Raw genomic sequence first — 25,263 nt, 5'->3', positions numbered from 1 at the left:
AAAGGTTCCTTACAAGGAAATTTTAAGGTCTTCTGGATCTGTCCTATGTGGATTATCTGAAATCACTGTCACTTTATTCTGTTTCATACAGACTACTCAGAGGTGATCGCTGCCTTGCATATAAGGCAATCTCTGACCCTGCTGTATTGGAAATGTTGCATATCTTCAAGTCAAATGGTACATGGGTTATTAACTCTAAAGACCGTAATCTGGTATGTAAAATTACTTGAACCCTTTGGAAGGATAGATTTGTCTCCCAGAAGTTACCACACCTTTAGAACAGACTTCGACTTCATGTCAAACAGAGCATCTCATTGGCCCTCTTCAAGCACAATCTGGACGATTGGATGGGTAACTGTAAATTCACCCCGGGGGTGGGGGGGTCCACCTGTGTCCCTCTTGGACAGGGGCAATAGGTGCCGATCATGGAATAAGGGTAGTTCTTGGCTAGGCTTGTAACAGTAACTTCCTATGATCCTATTTGGCATGAACTTGACTAGGCATTTACAGCAGCTGAAGCAACCTCAGAGGTACTTCACAAAGAAAATACATGGTGTAAACAACTTCTTCTATGTGACTAGACTAAAAGCCCTATCCCTTTACTCCATCTCCTATCAACTATTATGGGGGAGCTATATCTGACCCAAAAGGCACATATAAATCCAGTCCTGATGGAGCTGCTACACACTCGCAAATCAAACAGGATGAGGATCTCCTGATCTAGGGATCTAAATTAGTCAGCAGTTCAAACAAAATATGCTGGAGAGACAGATATGTGCCTTAGAGAATGCCCCTTCTTTGTAAAATGCTTCTTATTCGCATTAAGTAGAGCCCTTTCCTAGCCCTCTTCAAATGCAATTTGGCTCAATGAATCGGGAATTACAATTTCACACCTAGGATAGTGCCTATGTCCCTTATGGACAGGAGCAGTATGTAAGATACTCAGTGTATAGGCACAAATCCATGATATCTTCTTGCCCCTATGGGCCATATAGTGGGTAAAATCAGATTACATTGTTTAAGCTTGTAAGGGCTCTTAAGCCATTAGCGTAATAATCTACCATGAACCTATGAACTTATAAACCAATGTAGAAGACGTTTTAGCAATTCAGAGAAAGGCAGACCAAAATACATTTCTTGGGTGTGATAATTTGGAAATTGGCAAATATTTTAGACTCTAGCAGATATATAAAGTGATAAAACCAGAGACATTGAAGAGCAAGTATATTCTACAGATGGCTGAATATACTTGCTTAAAATAGTCACTCATATACGGAATGCTTCAAAAGCCTGCTTAAAGTTTTTTGGGAGACTCTATATGTAAGTCATAAAATAATAAATATGAGGAAAGTGTTTATTTTGAGAAATGTCGATGTAGTTATCAGTTCACAATTGTGGCATACTAATGCTGTTTGCTGTTTAATGTCCAGCAGTGTCAGATTTTGATCTAGCATAGGATTGCTATGACTGGCCAGTTGACAAAACACTGACTGCATATTTGAGAATGTTCTGTTCTGTTCTCAAATGGGCTGTCCAAAGCTCAGTAGTGCCTATTCTCATATTACATTGACGCAACCAAAAGGACCCCTACACCTTTCTACATTGGGATGATGGCTTCACAGGCTGAATAACTATATAGAAGTTTCTGTTATAATCCTTACATAGGAGTGCAGGTATCACTCTCCCCATAACATGCTTTTATCTGAGGGTTTGGAGTGTTTACATATTATAGCAATGATTTGTAGAAACCTACCTACTTTATTTTTTGAGAAAGGGTACTTTATGCACCACATGCCTATGTTTCTCATAGCTGACTATGTGATAATTCATTTGATCTAATGAGTGAAATGCAAAACTATCATTATAATTACAAGCATCATAATTACTTATCATCTCTATCATGCTGGACTGAATGTCACATTTGTCTTCTGGATAGCCTAGTTAGACAAATCAAATACCAACCGTAAGAAGTTTTCTTCAAACAGTATGATGTGTATTAATTCTTCTAAACTCTAGAAATAAAACAAAATATATGAGCATTATCCCTTATAAGATGCACCTACAAGTGCTCGTCTGATGGAGTCAAACTTCTAATTTTCTTTCCACTTCAGATTTATAGATTCTCTTCTGCAACAGTTTGCATCCATTCACTATATAATTATGCATAATCTGATTCTTAAACCTTATACTACGTTTCTTCTCATGTAAAGTTTTGTGTGTGGGAGGGAGTGTGTATAATATATGTGCGTGTGTGTGTGTGTGTGTGTGTGTGTGTGTGTGTGTGTGTGTGTGTGTGTGTGTGTGTGTGTGTGTGTGTGTGTGATTGAAGGCACAAAACAGATAAGTTGTATTTTCATTGTACACACCAAGCACCATCATTATATCTCAGGAACTGGCAATAAAACAGTATTTTCAGGTTAAGCGACATATTTTAAAACTGGTATTTTTCCCGGTCCCTTTCAATAAACACACATCACACCGAAGGACGTTTGACAACCTTTATTAAACTTCCATAACATAGCTTTAATAACAGTATTTATTAATTACAACTGAACATAGTATAGCTGATTTTAATCACAGCATAAACCTCCATGTAATTTTAATCAGGACAGTGTGACCTCACTCATCCTGACCCAGTAAGTAGTGTCCATACCACCAGTCACTCACTTTACTTATGAAGCCGCATCCAACAACTCACTTTATATACCATTTATTGAATTACACCTCAAACCAAATAAGCAGCGTCCTTACCTCCACTTGCTTATATTTAACACTTAAACATCCAACAACAGAGGGGGAACAAAAGAGGGCATGCCTGTCCCTCTTCTCCACCTTTCCCAGATTGATAAAATAAGCGCAATCATCACCAATCCAAAACAAAAAAGGGGAGGGAGGGACAGTAGTAAGTTCACGCCAAAATGTGATCCCTTCCCCAACTACACTATCCAAACCCCTTAAGCCCCTCCCCTTTACCTCACTTACTCCTAATCATTCCCTCTTCCCATTTCTCCCTTATATCCCCCCACCCTAACTCACACTAATATTGCCTAACCTCCTCTTGAAGATGCCCCTGGACAAATCGGTTTGTTACCAAACCTCATTTGTCGTGGTCCCCTTCAATAAACACACATCACACTGAATGACGTTTGATGACCTTTATTAAACTTCCAAAACATAGTTTTAATAGCCAGTATTTATTAATTATAACTGAACATAGATTAGTACAGCTGATTTTGATCACACAATAAACTTCCATGGAATTTTAATCAGGACAGCATGACCTCTCATCCTGACCTATTAAGTAGTGTCCATACCTTTACTCACTCACTTTATTTATGAAGCAGCATCCAACAACTCACTTCATATTCATTTACTGAATTACACCTCAAACCAAATAAGCAGCATCCTTACCTCTGCTTGCATATATTTACCACTTAAATATCCAACACCAGAAGAGGAACAGAAGAGGGCAAGACTGTCCCTCTTCTCCGCCCACCAGCCTGACCAGGCTGTTCCCCCCTCTCCTACCAGACTTTCAACAACCTAACCACCCATAACAAAGGAAAGGGGTGGTTCAGCCAAACATCATTCGGTGCACCCTTCATCTCTAAACCCAACTAGATTCTTAACAACCCCAAAGCCCTGTCATATGAGCACCGAAAGCCACCACTTGACTTAGTTAATCCAATGATCCCTTTCCCACTACTAAATAATGACCATATCTTTGCATAACGTATGTACATTAACTAACTTTTTCTCATTCCACTACCAATATTAACCTTGTAAATCTCTTGGGAAATTGCCTGCCCTGGGCAACACCAGAACAGAAAACCCAATGCCTCAAGAAACCACACAAGGCAAAATGACTACCATCAACCTAACAGCAGCCCTGTATTAAAGTCCAAAGCAATCCTGACATCTCTCCAACTATCCAGTACAAGCATAACGCATAATGACCATCCTAACCCTTGTTGACCCTCAAAACACTTTCAGAATAACAAAATATAGCCTTAACATAAATGCCAAAAGACTGTATTCCCCTGAACCCCCTATCCCAACACCAATCCCCGCATCGAACCCATCCTGACAATAGCCAAAGTCTGTCCATCTTACCTCTCACCCTATCACAACCCTTCAAACCAATGACCACTAACCAGATTAATTTAATCAGCCTTTCCATGCAACTGAAGTAGTCCTAGCTACATCCTCCCGACCAACTGAACTGCCTTACCTTGCTCCCAAGCCTGCCAAATAACTAAATCTGTCCATCACAATTCATCCGCTGCCCACTGTAATCCACACTTAAATATGCTAGCCTCGCTCTACCGTATGTTTGACTTATAAATAGGTACCCAAATGTCCTGCAGCAAGCCTTTAACATTAATGCAATGTGATACACCTCCACAAACAGACACCACCCATCCCACAGCCATCTTATGCAACTGAAGTGAACTCTAGTCTCCAACACCCATTAACCTAGTCGCTCTCGTGATGAGCCTTCTACACCATACAAAATGACACTCCAAACTGTTAGAGATACTGTCAGTCATCCTTCCTGCCATTCCTACAAAACCGACCCCCCAAAAAAATTATAGCCCCAACCCAACACCTCTTGTCACAGTTGTAATAAATGGAAATCCCAGTCACATGCTCCAACAGACACCCATTGGTGAAATCATTGCAGCAACTTATGAACCCCCCTCCCTACCTTATAATGCTCTGTCCTTCCTTTCCCTAACCATAAAGGGGACGTGATCACATACATCCTTCTGACTACCTGCCCTCAGATGCCAAACCCAATCACAGTATCACCGGCCACTCAGCACCCCTCTGGTCAACCATTCCACACTAAGGTCAAACCCAACTACCATACCCCAAAAAACTGATCCATAACCATATCGAGACATTAACCCACCTGTGAACAACGCCAACTCCCCCAACCCAGTGAACCCACTCTACTCTGCCCTTAACACACCTCAGCCTCACTTGCCTCCATACTAGTCTCTACCGCAACAAGCCTGACATAGATTAACGAACACTTACAGGTTGATCTCCTGTATCTTCCATGTGCACCACTCTAGCCAAACAGCATTCATCACCTTCAGGTTACCGACCAATGCAACTCTGCGCACCTCCTTTTATAACCTCATTACCCATCACTCCAGCTACTGGCACAATGTCTGTGCCCTCATCTCCCATTGATCTATAAAAGAAAAGAGACTGTAAATTCAATGCCACAAACCAAAATATCTTAACATTGAATGCTATCAAGAGGATCCACCGCCATATTCCCCAGTCACTCTTTTCAATGTAATTATGACTTAGTACTCCCCTTGTACTCTTTTCTCTCTTTGTTTTTTTTTTTTCTTTTTTTTTAAATATAGCCTGCTTAAGCTTCCTAGTTGAGGCTGTTAACATGCCATTAGTAGGTGTACCGCATTCTGTCCATTAGTTCCCCCTTTACTTGCAAGCAATGACACAAGTAAAAGCTCTCCCAAACACTCCCAACCTCTTACCCTGGTAATGTGGACAAGGCCCATACTTCAACCTCTGTTCACAAGCCATAAAAAAACAAAAAAAAAAAAACAAAAAAAAAAAGGACGAGGTATACTGTGAATGGTCTATAATAAGAAACTCAGATTTCCATCACTATCCTCTAATCTCATTTCTCAATGCCTCACCACTAATTACTCTTGAAAATGATTTAGAGTTGCATTATGTTAAACAGCTTTTTCCCAGCAACTCCTGCTATAACACTGCCCCATGGAATGCAGCATTTAATATAAAATTACGTACGTGCAGCATGGCGTCTTATGTAATAGAATATGATTTTTGAATGTGGCAATATTGTCCATGATGGCTTGTGTCTTTAGGCTGCTTTGGGGAGTATCTGTTAATTAAAGGTATGACCCACTTGTTTTGCTGTTGCCATTTGCTGTACTGCAGACTTTGCCCCATGTGTGGAACCATGTCTGACAACTGTCCCTGATTTTGACTCATATTTTAGATCTGTCCCTCTTAATCGCTCCTAAAACTGGTGACTTTGGGGGAATGGTGGTGAATTACAAATCATAAATAATTAAGAGTTATAGACTTCTTTTACTTCAAAAAATGTATATTAATTCACATTTTCTTATTCTGTCAAAGTCTCAAGATAGTGCTAATATTTTAAAAGTGTCCCTGATCATTCCTGGATTTGTCCCTGATTGGCTGAGCGCTATGCATAGAACAAGCAGGCACATGTTTAGCTGCATGTTTGCATGCTACAGTGTGACATACTTCCCTAATTAAAGAAGTGAACAGGCATAATTTAGAAGCATTATAGTCTTTTCCTTGTATGGTAGGTTTGGCAACATAACAACTGCCAATGGTCGACTTCTACCCTGCCTGATTATACAAAGCCTGCTGCTGACTCTTATACCACTGTCTCTCCTCTGGAAAGCATTCTCATCATCATTAGTAAGCATGTGTGTGTGTGTGTGTGTGTGGGGGGGGGGGGGGGAATCACAAACCTTTTGACATGTCAGCAAACAAAGATCTAATTAGCACATTTTCACCATAAGGTTAGCCCCTTTTCTGACATCCACCATGCCTGCTTTCAATGATTTATCTGTTACTTCCAATGCCTCAATTCGCAAACTTCATACAGTTTCTGTAGATCTGTAGGGTTGTAAAATAACCGTAGGGCATAATACTCTTATTTATGTCCTGTGTTTACAAAATGCTGGTTCTCCTGCAAATCAGTGGCAACAATTAAAGACTGAAGCCGAAAACCATGACAAACACCCGAGCCCCCAATTTCACCCCTTCAGAAAACTCATGCCAATGGAAACTGTTACTCCATCAACCTTCAAGTCTATAAGAGCAATCATTAAAAATTGTCCCCACTGTTAAGCCTAATCCCTCTTAATTACTGCTGTGTCCCAACTGCTTAAGAATTACTACTACTGTGTACCCATGAGCTTCACCTTCACTTACGTCTTAAATCTCACACACTACTGCCACTTACATATTAAATTTAACACACAGTCCTTCCAATTGTACAGATCTTGTGCAATCTATACAGCACCCACACCTACCAGGCATGCACGGCAGCAGCTGTTTCTCCCCTTCACCCAGAGCCCTCGAAAATTATCCACCACTGCAGGGAACCATTAGCCTAATAACCTGAGGAATTACTTCTAAGACAGCATTAGTGGCCTCCATCGGCAATTAACTAAACTCATAAAACAAACATTCCAACTGCAAGGAAATTAATGAAACATCCACGATAACCTACCCCAGCCTCCACTGAACCACAGTGTACATGACCAGTAGTGAGAACGAAACTCAAGTACCTTGCTATTTAGCAGGTTGGTCCAGAGCAATCTAGCAGTCAGCAACTCACGTACCTTGCAGCAAGAAACTTAGCAAGTGAGCTATAAGACAGAAGAGAAAAAAAAACAAAAAAAACCACTATTGAACCAGCATGTAACCACCATGTGGAGTCCCCATGAACTACACCATTACTCCGAGTTATGACAGTCCATAGAAGAAAGTGCACGAACCCCCCTCTCCCATAACCGTTAATGCATGCGATGCAAGCGTGCCAACATGTACATCAAGCTGAAATTTGTGACCCCTTCCAAGACCAAAAACCACTAATTTTAATTTTTTGTTTGTTTTTATGATGCCTAAGCCCACATCCTGTTAGGAAACAAAATAGGAAGTCACACAAAATTTTGGCAGTTACGAGGAGGCAACCAAATGCCCAACATTTAAACAGCTACAAGGAAGAGCCATATTGTGGCTAATTAACCTAGACTGCGTAGCAATATGTTAAGTACAACACAAAATGAATGTCTGGTATTATCCTGCATAAATTACTCCTGACTCAGATTACATAGCTAACTACACCAAAACAAAGCAACGTGACTTGCTGTTATGCATATAGGAAGCCATCTAACTACATTACCACAACTGTTATGAGAGGCAGCGCTAACTAGGACACTCAAACCAGGAAACTAGAGACAAATGGCCCTGTCCCCTAATTATCGCACTCACCATGCCAGGAATCACTGAAAGCCATACAGGCAACAAGAAAAACCTGCTCGCCACAATCCTCCCAGAGAAAGGATCCATACAACTACAAGGCATGCCATCCACTTTCCGCTCAGGAGCAGTTATAATCTAAAGCTATATGAAGAAAAACAAACAACGAGCAGTTCTATTGGACACCAAGCCACCAAACATGGAAATCCCTACAAGACCTCAATCACAGCAAACATCCAGAAGGGAAAGACGAACCACATCTACCCAATATTGCACTAGCTAAAAGGTGAACAGGAGCCATGCAAACTACCCCAAATGACAACCGTACCCCCACCAGCACAATACCCCACTTATTGCCAGGAATTTATATAACAGTGGGAAAAAAAATGTTTTACCTATATAAACCACCTGCATCCTACAAACAAATCTGCCAATACCCCAAGGCCTAAAGGTCATCTGGGATGTAGTACTTGCTGTAGCAAGTTCACACCAAAATGTGATTCCTTCCCCAACTACACTTGCCTAACCCCCTTAAGCCCTTCCCCTTTACCTCACATCCTCCCAGTCATCCCTCTTCCCATTTAACCCTTTCATCCCCCACCCTAACTCACACTAATATTATCTAACCTCCTCTTGAAGATGTCCCTGGACAAATCGGATTGTTACCAAACCTCATATCTTAGTTTTAATAAAATTTAAGACATACAAATGACCACTATTATACCATTCAATAATAATTAACAAACCTATATTGTTTCTCTTTGCCCATTGCTTGTATAACCTGGAAGAAGCTATATTAAGTGGGGCTATGGTAAGTGTTATATGGAGATTCTCTGCAGTATCAATATTGGCGATGCCAGATGTTACATGAGTCAGCGTTAGCAAGTTATATACAATTCACATTTTACTAAGGAAGACTTGCCGAGTGAAAATGTTTGATTACAATTGTTTATTACTATGATGCAAAACTGGGAAAGTGAAATAATCCATTGTCTCTAATTACATTTATTTTTTAATACAATGCAAGTCTGGAAAAATGTATAGCAGGATTGTCAATTTACTTTTAAAAATAACACACCACCCTATTTCAAGTATCCCCTTTATCTCAGGCACTATGCAACCTTTTATATACTGGAAATTCTTCTAAAAATATATCTTGCAGAAAAATGTAGAAATTGTCTTTTAACAATAAACATTTGAATTTGCACTTATAAAACATAATGAAGAAAATAAAAAACAAATACAAAATCAAACACAAAATCTCCTCTTTGCATTGTAATGCCAAAAAAAACCCAAGCATGGCAAGGATGGATCCAATACACCAAGACCATTATTAAATATATATATATATATATATATATATATATATATATATATATATATACACACACACACACACACACACACACACACACACACACACACACACACACACACACACGCACACAAAATAAAACAATAAATGCTGATTGTCTGAAGATCTGAAGGACATTATGAACTTTCTTCAAAAACATACAATTAAAAATGTTATTTAAATAACACAAGCTGTCATGCCACCATCAAAAATTTCATATTTGCTAGCACAACTCATCTATAAGTCACATTACACAAAATATGGCAAATAATATTGAAGTGGCCTCATTTTTCAAAAAACAAAAAAAACTAGTAGCAAATTGCCACCTCTTTTGTCTGAATGTCTCTTTATGTTTAATTTTATGTATTTTAATGTGACAATGGCAATACTATGTTGAAGTGCCTTCTATATATTTATGTAAGTTTTATATGATGTTACTGATAGATTATTTGCTCAATCAGATTTAAGTTTTAAGTTTTTTTCAGTTAATAAAAGTAGGATTTTATTATCTGAATGTTGTCTGGAAGTCCTACTTATTTTTTGTGAACTGAAGTGCTTGCCAATGTTCATTATTTTATATTAAAGTGCTCAGTGTTCTGAATCTGCTCTTTCTTGTATTTAAGTTGTACTGTGTAGAGAAATATGAACTTGCTATAACAAATCAGTCTTTAATTAAATAAGAATACAAGTTTTGTATTACGCCCTGCAGTAACATTGCACTTTTTTGAAAGTACACTGCTTCAGTACAGAAATCCAATATATGAACATTAAGTTACCTGAAAGGAGTACCCTTAATATCAGTGTAGTAGTAGTCATTTGTCATCATAAGAACCCGTTTCTATAAAGGAAAGATTGAAAACTATAAGCACATTAAATCATTTTTTACTAATATTAGTCATGTAAAATAATTGAATCTATCTTTTTACTAAAGTGTCAAAAGGTAGAACATTTATACAAAATGATGCATGTACCTGAAAGTATGCTTACATTCAGTATAATAATGAAAAGTAGACAAGAGCTTTAATTTTACTTACTGCCTTATCCACTGTTTTCTTCACTTCCATTGAGAATTTTCCAGTTTTTCTGTTTACCATTGCATTTCTAAGCTGAAACATAAATAAAGAATAGGTTACTTTTTTGACATTTACATTCCTATAGCATTTCAATAATTAGTTACTATCACAGGGTAGATTTTTTTCTTATAAAATTTGCAGCCATTTTAATAATGCTTTAAAAAATTTAGATTAGAAAACAACTTCTAAATAATGTATTGCATAGGACAGTGCAGTGGTGCAGCGGTAGTGTTGTCGCCTTACAGCAAGAGGTTCTCCAGTTCGATTCTCGGCTGGGGTGCCTTCTGTTTGGAGTCTGCATGTCCTCCCTGCATTCGTGTGGGTTTCCTCCCACATTACAAAGACATGCATCTGGACCATTTCTCCCCGGGCCTCCGCTGAAAATTGGCTCATTCCAATTCGGACTTTCCCCGTTAACAAATATAAAATAAATATGACACAACCATAATAATTAAATGAGCTTAAAAGAGATGTTGAGATAATATTCATGGGATTTACATAAATTAAAGTTGAATTAATGGCAAAATAATATTTTTTGATTAGCAAAAAAATATATTCCTGGATAAAACCATGGTGAAAGCATTTGCAGATAAAAATAATTTTGCAAGATATTTTTGTGATACTGATTAACAGATAGAGGCAGACATTACTCATCATACTAATGTTAGTCAAGCTAATCTCTGTACACTACAATCATTCAGAAGGCTGAAGCAATCCTTTTCCTTGGTAATTGTACTGCACTTAGTTCTTATATTTTCTGGACTACTTATTGCCATTATTTCAATTTTATGTGACATAAAATACATATAAAAACACATCATAGTTTCAGTTAAAAGGCCATTGCAAAACTGAAAAAAAACTCTAATGTTTTGCAACTGTAGAATAAAATGGACTGTATCAGAACAGAATGCAGTACAATCATACAATAACTGTGGAAAAACCTCAAGTTTTCAAAACATAGGAAACGGTCTTTTAAAATTTGATGAGACAGTAGCAAGTATACTAAGCAATGGACAACAAACAACATATTAAATGGTTAACAACAGAAGAACTGACATTTTAAAAAAACTTACATTTCAGCATAACAAAGCAAAGATTTGCTTACAAAAAACATAAGACTGGAAATGGTCTCCCTCTCTTTCACCCTGTCACATGCTATGACTGCATTTGCTAATTGGCATACAATAGTAATTACTTGCCTAATTACCCTTTATTTATGCTCTTTAGGTACATAGCATTAATCACAGAATCATAGAGTCATAGACCGTACAAGAGAACTTGGCCATGTGACCATTTTTGCCATGCCAGGACCCACCTTTACACCTTAATTATTTTTCAATGAGTGATAGAACAGTCATTTTGGGGAAGAATGTATTAAAAATCTTCCAGTTGTCTAGTTTCTTCTTAATGGAAGATATCACCTCACATCATTTAAACTGAAGAGAAAGTTTGTTCCAGAGAAGGCAGTTCTTATGTGACAAAGCTGTCTCTCCACCATGATTTGTTTATATGGTGAAACAGGTTCAGATCTGTGGTTCTAGTGTTCACTAGACCATTTGATTTATGGAGAAATAAGAGGTATTGGACAGTTAGTCCCTAATGGCATGGAAAGCAAGGGTCAGAATATACCTATGGAGTCTGCAGAGCACTGAATACATGGACAAGACCTCATGACTTAATATGCAGCTCAAGTCCTTTAGGCCCACAATCTTGATTGTCTGGAACATTTCAGGTCTCTCCAACTTCTACATATGTTTAGTAAGATGAATCCCAAAAGATGCATTGTATTCAGTGACACTCTTTGTGATCAGCTGTGCCAGAGAGGGGGATTTCCTGATCACTACTGCAATATGATGACCAAATGGGGGGGTGTCCATGCATGTCCCAAGGTCTCTTATAACTTCTTTGTTTTTGAGTGGGTATTTTCTATACTATAAGATGGGTGGAGGGTTTGTTTACCAAATACAACAATATTGAATTTTTTAGCATTTAGTTTTAGCCCATTTTCAGAGCAACAGCTATTAAAATATATGTTTGCTTTGTAGTGTCTTCATATCAGAAGAGGATTTGATTTTAGCACCTGGTTTACAATCATCTTCAAATATGGTTAATCAGTGTTGCTTTTTTTTTTTGGACTGTCTATCTATCTAGCTATCTACATGCCTGTTCCTTTTCTTTTTTTTTTTCATATGCAACCAAATACCAGACTTCTTAACAAGACATTGTAAGCAGTTTCAAACTAGCCTTGAAGTGCAGTCATAAAGTCTAAAATAAATAGATAAATAAATAAATAAGAAATGCTGTGTTAGTTGACTAACAGAAAACACTAAAACAAAAGCAATGAAATATAAACTGGTTTTACAATTATTTGAGGTTTCAAGATAGTATGAACCCTTCATCAGGAGTTATGCTATCTTGAAAGCTTAAAGTATTACAATACGTCTGTGTTTCAGTCTCTATGTGTCATAAAGGATGGAACAATACAGAGGCCTGTTATGTTTCTAAGAACATAATTTCACTGTTCTGTTAACAGGAAACCACAGGTATAACTTAAAGAAACAGCAAAAAGTAACAACCAGTGATCATTTGGACCTGGATTAGGCAAAACTGAAGTATTGCAATAGCCAGTTACTTGTCATAGAATCCAAAGTAAAATATGCTAGACTGCGCATTCCAGGGTAAAAACACATCTTATTTATTGCAAAATAAATAATGAAAGAAAAAGAAAGCTATGGGTACACATATACCCCTTTTCTTCCTTTAGGCATTTAAAAACAAAGGTAATAGTGACCATCTGAAAACATCACTATCAAGGGCTTTACTGGTACCAAGGTTGCTTGTGATGCTGGAAATTTAGAAGATGGTGGGTTATATTACAATACCAGATTAGGTACATTGATCACCAGATGTACCATTTTCAGAAGAGATGTTGAATGAAGGTGCAATATGCCTTGAGCTGGCAGTGACATAGGTACAAAAAAATAAAGAATTTTCACCAGTGTCCTACTCAGATTTCTACTAGTCACTATAAATTTCACCTTGTGCCATCCTCTGCTAGCATACAGGAAATAAAAACCTGACTACAGCCTGTGTGACCTGACATTCATTAGTTGCTTGAGTGACTGAAAAAGCAGTGGGTAGGATGAGCATGTCTATCCTGTATGGGAAAATCTGAGCTGGGTGTCATCCAATGAGCTATAATGCAGGCCAGGGCTCAAAGGAGCTGAAATGACGATAGGCTTGAGGACAGAGAGAGTAAGATGTGACTGCCCTATGTAAGGGTGCAAGATACATGCTCTGCATGACTCCCTATTACCCAGCCAGACCAGCCCACACAACAATGTCAGCACAGGTGAGCATAGAGTAAGGCCAAGTGCAAATCTCCTCACGGAAAGATGATGGCTTCACCGCCAACCTGTGCTCCTGCATGGCCAGCATCTACTTAATCCCACAGAACCTGTATGAAAAGTAAGGAAGGGAAACGTCTCTCAGTGTAGGAATACTGGGGATCTCCAAGTGTTAGACTTGTGGTAGGGATAACTGAGATGGGGAAGGTGGCTTGATGGTCAGCAGGTGAGAATTTAAAAAAAACACCTTGGTTCTTCCCTGAAAATAGAATGCAAGCCTAGTATGATTATTCTGGCCAAAAAAAAAAAACAAAAACAAGCAGACAAACAAATAAATGAAGAGACAAACCTATACTATTTAGAAATCTAAGCCTGGGAGACAACTCAGAGCTCACACAAATAGAAAGTACTTAACTAAGGGTAAGGACTAAACCAGACGAAGACTGAAAATAAGCATACTTTCAGGAGATATATAGACTTAAAATGGTCTACTAGCCATTCTCTTGTTTGTAGAGGGAGTTGTATTCATTACTGGATATATTAGTTACAGGTCTGCAAATGTTTAATGATATCTGCAGTCTAGTGTTTCGTATTCATTTCTATGAATAATCTTTCTCTTGCCTGAAATTCTTCTTGCCTCATATATTTAGAAGTCAGAGGCAAGTACCCAGTAGTGGAATGATTTTTTTTTTTTATTTATTTTCTATTGGCAAAATAAAAGAAGATACCTATGTGAAATAATATGCCAATACATTTACAATATTCAACAATCCCCCTAGGTTTCCCTAGTAGGAATCAATTACCAAAAAGATAATACCAAGATAACTAGAGCACAGCTAATTCTTAAAGTGGTTTCTAATAACCTTGATTTAGGTTTTAGGAAGTGTGTCCTTTAATTGTTTGAAAATGAATATTTTGTCATCACAAAAGAGAGCTGATGGTGAAACAGATGATCTGATCTCAAATTAAGCATGTTACCAGCATGGATGTGTGTGTGTGTGTGTGTGTGTGTGTGTGGGGGGGGGGCTTTTCAGCTAATAACAAATATAAAGGATTGAACATTCTATGATCCTCACAAATCGGTAGCAAATACTGTGAAAGTTTATTATAAGCAAGTATATTTGGTGTCCTGTTGTGCAGGTTGCCTGTAAGCTAAGGCTCAGCAGACTCATCTAATGTAAAGTTTATGTTCCAAAAATCTAAACAGAATAAGAGACCAAATTGAAGGAATTGTTCAACTTCATATACACCATTTCTATAATCAGCCTACCTTTCACATTATTAAAATAAAGCTTACGGTGAACATGGTAGCTGAGGCAACATATCTTGTCTAAAATCATCTCCAAGCTCCATGCTATGTCATAAGTAAAAGAAGATCAGGACATTAGTAGGTTAGCGAAACTTAACTGCTTCAAGAGTTTTGATAATATCTGCAGGACAGATATTGGATAGATATTATAATGGGAAGAATTAGATGCATATTTAAGTATTAGAATAGTCATGGATATTCTTTATATATAATAATTTAAGTTTTTAGGTTAATAGTGTGTACAGGACAGATGGAAATTTATTGTTTTATTTATTTATTTTTTTATTTTATTGACATTTGTTAACCAGGTTGGTCCAGCTGGGCTTGTGGCCCATTTTCAGGGGAGACTCGAAGAGAAAAGCTCAAAAAAAAAACACAAACAGTTTAAAGAGAATCAAGCATTTGAGTCAAAAACATGGTCAAAATCAGTTATACAAGCACTTTGGAAAGACAGAGCAGAAATGCAAACACATGATATATATACATATCAATATTTTTTCAGACTAAAAACATATTTACATATTTACAAAAAGAGTTAAGGTAAGTTTTAAGACATTTTTGACCCTGGCCATCTGAACCTGTCCATAAATGTAGGTGTCATCTAAAGCAATTGTTTACTTTGAGTTTTGAAATGAGAATGAAAGTAAAAAGGCAACGCATCTGGTAAACTCTGGCATCAAAAGCTGAGCAAGAAGGTTGACGTAATGGGTGGCACTACTGTGAAACTCCACTACTGTGAAACTGTAGTGCTTGGGCAATTACAGTGAGGACAAAGGAAATGCATTCAGTTATGATCACCGTTTGTTTTTGTCCAACACAAAGCATGGTTCTTTATTGCCAGAAGGAAACACTCCCTTATCAGCCTCAACAAAAAGATGAGATCCCTCATCAAATCCTCTAAAGCTAGCTATGAAAACCAAATTGCAGCAGATAGTAAAGACAACCACAAGGCCTACTATAGTTATGTAAAGAATCTTCCCGGCAATACCCAGATTTGCGCTGAGCTACTGCACAATGGTACCTCCTATACCGAGCCAACAGATATTGCCAATATATTGGCCGACAGATTCAGTGCCAACTTTACCCCTCTCACCCCCCCCCCCCCAGGGACCAGTCACAATACCAGCAGATTGCTAGGTACCCAGTATTACTGCTGCACAGGTTAAAACAGCACTGTCCAAGGCCAAGAATACAGCTTCTATGGGATCTGACTATATCCCTGGCTGTGTTCTACATAAACTACACAGTGAACTGGCACCTCACCTGTGTGCCCTGTTTAATCACAGCATCACCTCAGGCTTTGTCACTACCAAATGGCACACTGCTACAGTCATTCCTCTCCACAAAGGAGGAGTGACTACAGACCCTGGGAACTATCGCCCTGTTAGCCTGACGAGTCTGATATGCAATGCTATAGAACGCATCATCATGGACCTAATAAACAAGGATATAGTGAATCTCCAAACTCTGGATCCCATACAGTTTGATTTTGTGAAGGGTAGATCATGCCTGCTCAACTTGGTTAACTTCTTTGATTCAGTTACCAGAGCTGTGGATGAAGGCAAGGTGGTTCATACAGCCTACCTTGATCTGTCCAAGGCCTTTGATACCATTCCCCACTCAGGAATCACAGAAAAACTCACTAAGCTAGGCATCAACTCCTATATCACTAGGTGGGCTGCAAACTGGCTCACAGGTAAAACCCACAGTGTGAAAGTAGCTGACTTCAAGTCAGACTGCCAACCAATCACGAGTGGGGTCCCACAGGGTTCGGTCCTGGGTCCCCTCCTCTTTGGTATCTACTTCTTTGAAGTCCAGGCCAACACAAAGGGACTCTGGCTGACAAAGTTCGCAGATGATTGCAAGTTGGAAGCTATTATTGACTCCCCAAGTTATGTTGAGATCCTACAGAAAGGCATCACTGTGACCAATGACTGGTGTCAGAACCATGGCCTTAAGCTCAATGCCAAAAAATGTGTCGTCATCCCCTTTTGGAAAAGCACAGTTCCCATGAATTACCACATCGATGGTAGTCCACTGAACACAGAAGGCATTGTAAGTGATCTGGGAACACAGGTTGACAGCAACCTCTATTTTGACCACCGCATTGCCACTGTGGTCAGAAAGTCCTTCTATGTGGCACATCTCATTACTAAGGGTTTTGCATCCAGGAAGAAAGAGGTCATTGTCTCCCTCTACTCTTCCCTCATTAGGCCAGTCATTGAGTACAATGCCCCATTTGGCATTTACCTCACTAAACACCTGCAACAACGGGAGAGGCTGCAAAGGTACCTCACAAAGAGGATCCTAGGCCTTAAACATTTGTCCTATATGGACAGACTAAAACAACTCCAACTATTCTCTGTCTCATAGTGTCTACTTAGAGGTGATCTCTGCTTGACTTACAAAGCCATGTCTGACCCAGCTTTGTTAGAAATGCTACATCTGAAGAAATCCCAATCCCTCCGTACCACACACTCCAGAGACCTCAACCACATTATCACAATCATCAGAACATGCTGGAGGGACAGGTTCATAATCCAGAGACTGCCCATGGTATGGAATAAACTTCTCATATATGTGAAGTAGAGCACTTCACTGGCCTTCTTCAAGAGAAATCTTGATGAGTGGATGAGAAATAGAAAATTCACCCCAGGGATCACTCCAGTGGCTTTACTCGACAGGTGGGAAATAAGGTCGGGTGGCACAATGCCAGGTTAATCCTATGGGCTAGGCTTGTAAAGGCTCCAGGGCCATTAGCCTAGTACACACCTATGAACCTATGATGCATTTGCCTTCTTAATACAATCCATGCATTCTTGTTAGGTTTGCAGTATATCCTATAGTCAGGATTTAATGCAGTAGTTTTGTAAATGATGCAGACTACATTTCTTTCTTTGTGAGCGTGATGAATTCCTGAGCTTAGCCATGGAGAAGTACAGCATCAGAAGTGATGTTTGGTGAGAAGGCTACACTGGCAAGAGCTGCAAGATTTCCCACAAATGGAAGTCCAGTCAAATTCCAAAGAAGAGTCTAGATTCAAATAATTTTCACAACAGGGGGAGGGTTAGCATAATGGTTAAGGTGTTACCCTCAAAGCAAAAAGGTAATGGTTTGATTCTCACCTGGGATGTGTGACTAGGCTTAACAAAGGCCCATGTGGTTATTAGCTTAGTAGTAACCTATGAAGAGAATGTGGTTTATTTTCACCATGTTCTGTATAGTTGTTTTTGACAGATACAAAGAAAATCAGAGTGTGTGTGTGTGTGTGTGTGTGTGTGTGTGTGTGTGTGTGTGTGCTTGTGTGTGCGTGTGTGTGTGTGTCTGTGAATACGTTAGCGGGGTTTCACTGGACCAACATTATCAGAATTTTAATGTGAAGCACCTACATTTTCTCATAAATTTTTAAGCAATAAATTAAAATCTTTCTGTTTATTGAAATGTATTAATACAAAATTTAAGCAGCAGCATACTAGAATCTAGGCTTTGCGCCTTCTGTTAAGCACACTTCATTTGAATTAGATCAGATATAAAGATGTATGTGTGGGGATAAGACGGACATTTCTGATTCATTCTTAGGGATGACATCATGTTATCAGTTCAGACTTTAGTTAATGAGGTTTTACTTATGTTCATTCTCTTTGTTCATTCTATCACATCAGTTCATTCTGCTTGTCTTTACCCAGACTTGCTCCAGCCTGAGAAACACTCCTTTCCTTTTGAATTTCTAACTTTATTACTAGTAGCACTTCTACGTATCTAATGGATGAGGTAATCTACTATGATATATTCTGCTATTATTTAGTTTTTGAACAAAAGATGATGTAACCTGTTATTAGCATTTGCTACTTAAATGAAAGATGATGTCATCCGCTATGATCACAGATAGGTTACAGATTCAACTTCTGCTTTGTTGTCTGTTCATTTTGAGCTATGACTAAATCTATTAAACCAAACTGCCCTACAGAAACTGCTACTAAAATTTGTTTATGCTTCAGTGCACTGGTCTACTTACCTGTGCTTTTAGTTCCTATACTAAAAGCCAGTCAGATTGCTAAAACAAACAAGTTAATGAAGGCAGCGCTAGGAATCCACACAAGGCATGATACATGCATATGAAGGATTCTTTCCTGTTGTTTGCAGGCACATGATAAATATAAGCTAAGTAACCTTGTATTTTGTAACTCGGTCATCATATATAAATGAATATGACAGACATCAGGTTTCAGTCACTGTGTCTTGGAATTAAAATTAAAAGCAGTACTCCAACTAAAAGAAAAACATGAAATGAAAACTACATATTTTTTGGTGGTATAGTCTTTTGTTGTCTTTCACAGATTTAAAGACATTATTTCTTTCTGTTATGACTTATGTAAAATATGCTTCATGGAGTAATATGTATTTACCCCTCTTCCAAGCAAACCTAGTAAAACTAGTAGCCCTTGATTTACGTAAGTCTTGCAAATGGTATGACATTTACTGCAGCTCTTACAATGCCCTCAGAAGCACATTTCTTTCTGTTTTCTGCTGGAAAAATGCCAGATGTCTTAGCTCTGTAATAGGGCGCATGGCTCGGTATCTAACACATGGCATTTGACACATCAGTACCATCAGAAATAGTGTAATTCTCACTAAAACACCTCTGTGTGCTGTGAAATTTCCAACCACTGTTTATGCATTTCCAACTATCTAATGCCATATTTCCTTCTCAGCACATTGTCACCTGCTAGCCATTATTACTATCTGTACACTTGCACATATTTGTGCAGCATAGTGTAGCACTATACAATTAATGCGTGTAGAAACTTCTTTGTGCAAAATAAAGAGTGAGATAATCTATGGCATAAGTCTATACTATTTAATTAATCTACTCTGACAACGATTTTCACTATTTTGCATAATATAATCATATTTTCAGTATGTTCAGTAACAACCACCACCACTACGAAGCATTGTTATAGTCAGGCAGCAAAGTATGACTTTTTCTCAGTTACAACCTTATATAAATTTACTGAAAAAAATAAGTCATCTTTCCCTAAAAGATGAACTTCTGCAGTCCCTTTTTTTCACCTTTAGATGTCAAAAAACTGCTCTGTAACCACAATGAAACACCTATAGCTGATCAGTTCTTTCTCACTAAGTATAAATGTTCATATGAATAAAGGTTAAGTGAATTCATGCTCCATTCCATAATTCCATTCCATAACTATGTAAAATCCGTGTATCCCCTCTCTGACTACAGTCTCTGATACAATATTAAGCAATGGGTAATATTAAGAACATAGTGATTAGTTGTGAGGTGGGCCAGACAGACAATGTTGGGGCATTTATATTTCCCCTATCCCTAAGGGACGTGAGTGTTAAACTGGGGTGAATTTACAGTTACCCATCCATTCATCCAAATTATACTTTAATAGAGTTCTCCTTATTGGACTTAATTTACCTTACACTGCTTTCTAGCTTGTCTTTCCCCTCTTTATTCTTGCTTACTGCCTCCATTTTCTATGTCTTGAGGGTTGATTACTCCTCTTCCTTTTGTGAATCTCCTTTCTTAACAATCACCCTATTATCTTGCATCCTAACATGTATGTTCTCTAGCTTCTATTGCTAAATGGTCCCACACTTATTATTAGTATTGATATTTTCTGAAGAAATACTAGAGATGAAAGCAGTAATTATATATATGCCAAGGAAGTTATTTCATGGTCCTTTCTGGTGGCTAGTGACACAGTGTTTTTTCTTTATTTTGTGGTTGGTTTTACACTGATATTGAGTAAACTTCAGTTTTAGTTATTCCATGTCCCAACCTTTATTGCAATACCACTTTGCCTAATATCTGCAACATAGTTAGTCCTACATATCTACCTCATAACCTCTGTTACCTCTTGTTGGTTGTTAACTGCTTTTCTTATTTCTATTAATCTGATAAGTTCAGAAAATATCACCCCCCCCCTTCAGAGATTCAACAGTCCTTAGTTTCATCATCCATTTCACCAAATATCTTCTGCTACCAGCTTTTCTGGCATCTTCAGCTCCTGTCTTCTCTTAGTATGTCTAGTGAACCTTCACTTCAGCCTCCCTGCTATAATGCCTTATTGTTATTCCTGGCTCTTCACTCAGTTTGTTATTAATTTCCTAGGCTGCCTTTCCTTGTGATGTCTTTCAAACTCCTGTCCTCCACCTGATTGGCTGCTTTGAACAAATATTGCCACTTCTCCCACTTTCTAAACAAGTACCCTCTGCTGGTTGCTCTTCTTACACTATTAAATTTAGCATGGAAAGAATCTACTTAGTGAGGTTATGTGATGGACGACATCCAATCTCTGTGCCTGTCAGTTTATGTCAAGTTCATTAACAGCTACAATTTCTGCTCATACATTCCTGTGCCATTGCACTTTTGTCAGTCTATACTCCCAAAAATACTCTCCTACCCCCTTCCAGAATGCCAAAACCTTCTGTATTCACCAGTAAATAGCAAGGCCTAACATTTCTGTCATTCAGTTTATAACATTTACTTCACAGTGTTAAAAGTTATCGACAATCCTTTGTGGAAATATTACAGGAGTTTTACTTTCAATCATTCATATATAATCCAACATTTTCCTGAATGTCCTTTGTCATAATTTTCCCATCATTTAAAAAAATGAAAATAGCATGTTATGAAGTGTGATCCTTCATTCTCCAGGGTTCCCCAGCCAACAATACATATAATCTGCAAGGGCAAAATTGGGAACTCTCTCTGCCTGCTTCTAAATTATCCTCATGGATGTACCCTATTGCTTTCTACAGGACATTTTTGGGAAAAATAATAATATTTGCAGACTTGCTGATTGTGACCTGTTTTCCAGGCCATCAATTTTCCTCCTGTTTTTCACCAATATTGTTTCCATCTCATCTACTCCTTATATACACATTCATTATGCCTTCTATATTAAGATTATTTTGCCTTCTGAAACTATGACATTGCTCTTCATATTAAGTTAATTTCTCCTTGCAGCATTGCCATCATTTGTTTCATCAGTTGAGCATCTGGTACCCCTCATGCAATCATATTCACTAATTCTACCTCCTCCTCCTTTAATCCAGTATTCTCTAATTAGTCTACATTGTTTACATGTTTCTTCACCTTTTAAACCTACCTCTCAATTCCACTTCTGTCCTCTTGAAGTTGTATCTATTATTTAATTACATAACTGCATTGATGACCAAAGATCTTTGTGTTCTGGTGTTTGACTGCAATGGTCAAACACCAGCTGAACAAAATTTTCAACCTCCTATCCACTAGTAATGACACCTCAAGCATTTGAAACCTTGTGGCCATTTTAAGGCATTCACAGCCAGCTTGCAGTAATTTGACTACTGCCGAATGCTGATTCCCAACATCAAAAGACCGCTGTAGTGGTCAAACACCAGCTGAACAAAGTTTTCAACCTTCTATCCGCTAGTAACAACACCCCAAACATTTTAAACCTTGTGGCCATTTTAAGCCATTCACAGCCAGCTTGCAGTAATTTGACTACTGCCGAAAGCTGACGCCCATCAAAAGACCGCTGTAGTGGTCAAATACCAGCTGAACAAAGTGTATGTGACCTTGTTCTTGTAAAAGACTGTAGCTTAAACAATTAAACTGCAAGTGTGCCCACTGGATTGTTGTCATTAACCCCCCCCTCCTCTAATACAGTGCTACTAGGTACCAGTATTGACAAGTTAAACACATAGCCCCAACAGTAAGCCCTGTCTCTAGAATCACTGAAGTTTTTTTTCTTGAGTCCTCAATTGGGCATAACCCCCCTCGCAAAATCCACAAATTGAAAAGTTTTTTTCTTTCTTATTTAAAATTACTAACTTTTTGGCAAAACCCTTCACTAAGAAAAAGATTTATTTCAAGCAATACCTTACTTCTTGGCAAAACCTTTACCAAGAATAAAATTTATTTCAAGCAAAGCTAGTGTGCTTGTACTGACATGCTGTGGGGCCTTCTTTCAGCTGATTGTTGTTTTTGCTGAAGAGCACGCCTCAGCCCGGGGGTTCAACCTACTCTATTTGCTAATGCTCCAGCTCACTACACTCCCCTATCCTGCCCCCATTCCCACACTCTCACACATCAATTACAATTATAGGTATAGAACACACCCCACTAATTCTCACTCCAAATTACCCAATCAAATCTAACCTATCATCCCTCAAAGCAACACTCTATACCACATCCTTATTTAACAACCACCCCTACAGTTATTAATAGCACTTCCACACACATCCAACTCCTTCTGCAACTCTACATGTTTAATATATATCACACCCAGCAACTAAAAGTAATACCTTACCCATTAACTATCCTCTCTCTTCTATTGCTGAACATCCTTACCTCCTATCACACACAGCTTTATATCACCACCCACCACCATGGCAGACAGAATCCCTAACCAGTTCCATAAAATTAAGAAATTTCCCTATATCACCTTGTGACATCACCTCCTCCAAACCATTCCCCTACCTATATAATAAGCTAACATACAAAACCAACCCTCAATATTCCCTAAAACAAGCTAAAATATTGCACAAACTAAACAAACTCTATCTATATCTTCTCCAGAAACTCACTTGTTGTGGTGACATTCATCCTAATCCAGGGGCCAATACATCTACCAACTCAAACTTAAAGCAGCCATATCCTCTATACCTAAGACCTACCTCATGTCTCCTCCTTTTAAATATAAATGCAAGAAGTTTACTTAACAAAACATGGGATCTTCATGCCCTGCTAGCTCTATATAAACCAGAAATTGCCACGTTAATAGAAACTTGGCTGAAACCAGAACACCATAATAATGAAATTACTCCCTCTGGCTAAAATATTATATGTAGAGATAGAATTGGGAAAAAGGGAGGAGGTGTAGCAGTACTATTCCAAAATCACCTCACTATTGAACAATTTGAGTGTAATTCTGCAGAAATCAAAGATGTAGAACTAATTCTTACCAAATTAAAACTTAACTCCAACAAACACATAATTATTGCAGGGGGCAATATCCCACCAGGCAATAACACCACTAGACTAGAAAGCCTACTAAACTGGATGTCAACCTCTCTCCCACAAGAAACTATACTATTAGGTGACATTAATATTCACTGGTTTGATTGCTCCAGCCAAAATCCTTCTAGCTACATTAACCTACATAGGTTCACCCAAATTATATCTGACCCGACTAGAATTGACAAAACATCCAAATGCCAGTCCATACTAGACTGGATTATGCTATCTGACACAACTCTTGCACACTAATCAGGCTGTCTTCCTGACAGTATGAGTGACCATCAAGCAACTTACTTAATTAGGAACCAATTCCATCACATTAACCATCCTACCCTTAGAGTAATTTGTAACAAAAAAACCTTCAGTTAGTGAACTAATCAATGCATTCAAATGCTGTAATTGGACTCCCCTAAAACAACTATCTCTAGACAAAGCTGTGCAGTACTTTAACTCAACCTTCCTAAAAATCTTAAACTGCCATGCACCCTCCACAACTATTAGAATCAAAACTAACTATGCCTCATGGCTAACAAAATATACTAAAACTATAATGAAAGATAGGGACAAAGCCCGGTTACAACTTCACAAAAACAAAGCTACTACCTTGAGACAAAACTATCAAGAACTCCGGAACAAAGCCAAAAAACAAATCAAACTCGATAACTATAATCCATGCAGGAAAAATGTGCTCATAACCCACAAAAATTCTGGGCCACAATAAATAGATTATTGCAGCCAGGAAAATCCACCACTCCATCTCCTATATTACCAAACAACCATGAAAACATCCCCACATAATGTAATAAATACTTTACAGAAACAGTCCAAGCCCTAGCCAACACCCAAAACAGTACTTGTATCCCCCACAGCAATAGCTACCACAACCCATCTCAGCACCCAAAGTTACCCCCCTAGCTTTTCCCTGCACCTAGTCTCTACAAATACAATTGCTAAACTCCTAAAAAAAACTTAAACCAACCACACTGGCAGCTGATAATCTGCTAGCAGATTTCCTTCAGATAACAGCAGAAGCTATAGCCTATCCCATGTCCACTTTAATAAATAGGTCAATATAAGAGTGTAAAGTTCCTCACTCATGGAAAATATCACATATT

The 25,263-nt window shown here is 38.3% G+C and overlaps 1 protein-coding gene across 1 annotated transcript in view; it reads right to left on the bottom strand.

Moving 5' to 3' along the window:
• CACNA2D3 (calcium voltage-gated channel auxiliary subunit alpha2delta 3) overlaps positions 1-25,263 on the bottom strand; it is a 2,619,084-nt gene that overhangs the window by 1,282,363 nt on the left and 1,311,458 nt on the right. Inside the window, exons 11-12 of the mRNA XM_044078472.1 lie at positions 10,420-10,491; positions 10,162-10,223 (exon numbers count right to left, since the gene is read on the bottom strand). Of these exons, the coding sequence (XP_043934407.1) occupies positions 10,162-10,223; positions 10,420-10,491 (134 nt within the window). The remainder of the gene's footprint in view (positions 1-10,161; positions 10,224-10,419; positions 10,492-25,263) is intronic.

Source organism: Protopterus annectens, chromosome 7.part1 (genome assembly GCF_019279795.1).
Source record: "Protopterus annectens isolate FY-2018-M chromosome 7.part1, PAN1.0, whole genome shotgun sequence".
Taxonomy (NCBI): domain Eukaryota; kingdom Metazoa; phylum Chordata; order Ceratodontiformes; family Protopteridae; genus Protopterus; species Protopterus annectens.
Note: the sequence above shows the minus strand (reverse complement) of the source record. Positions and strands in the feature narration are given on the sequence as shown.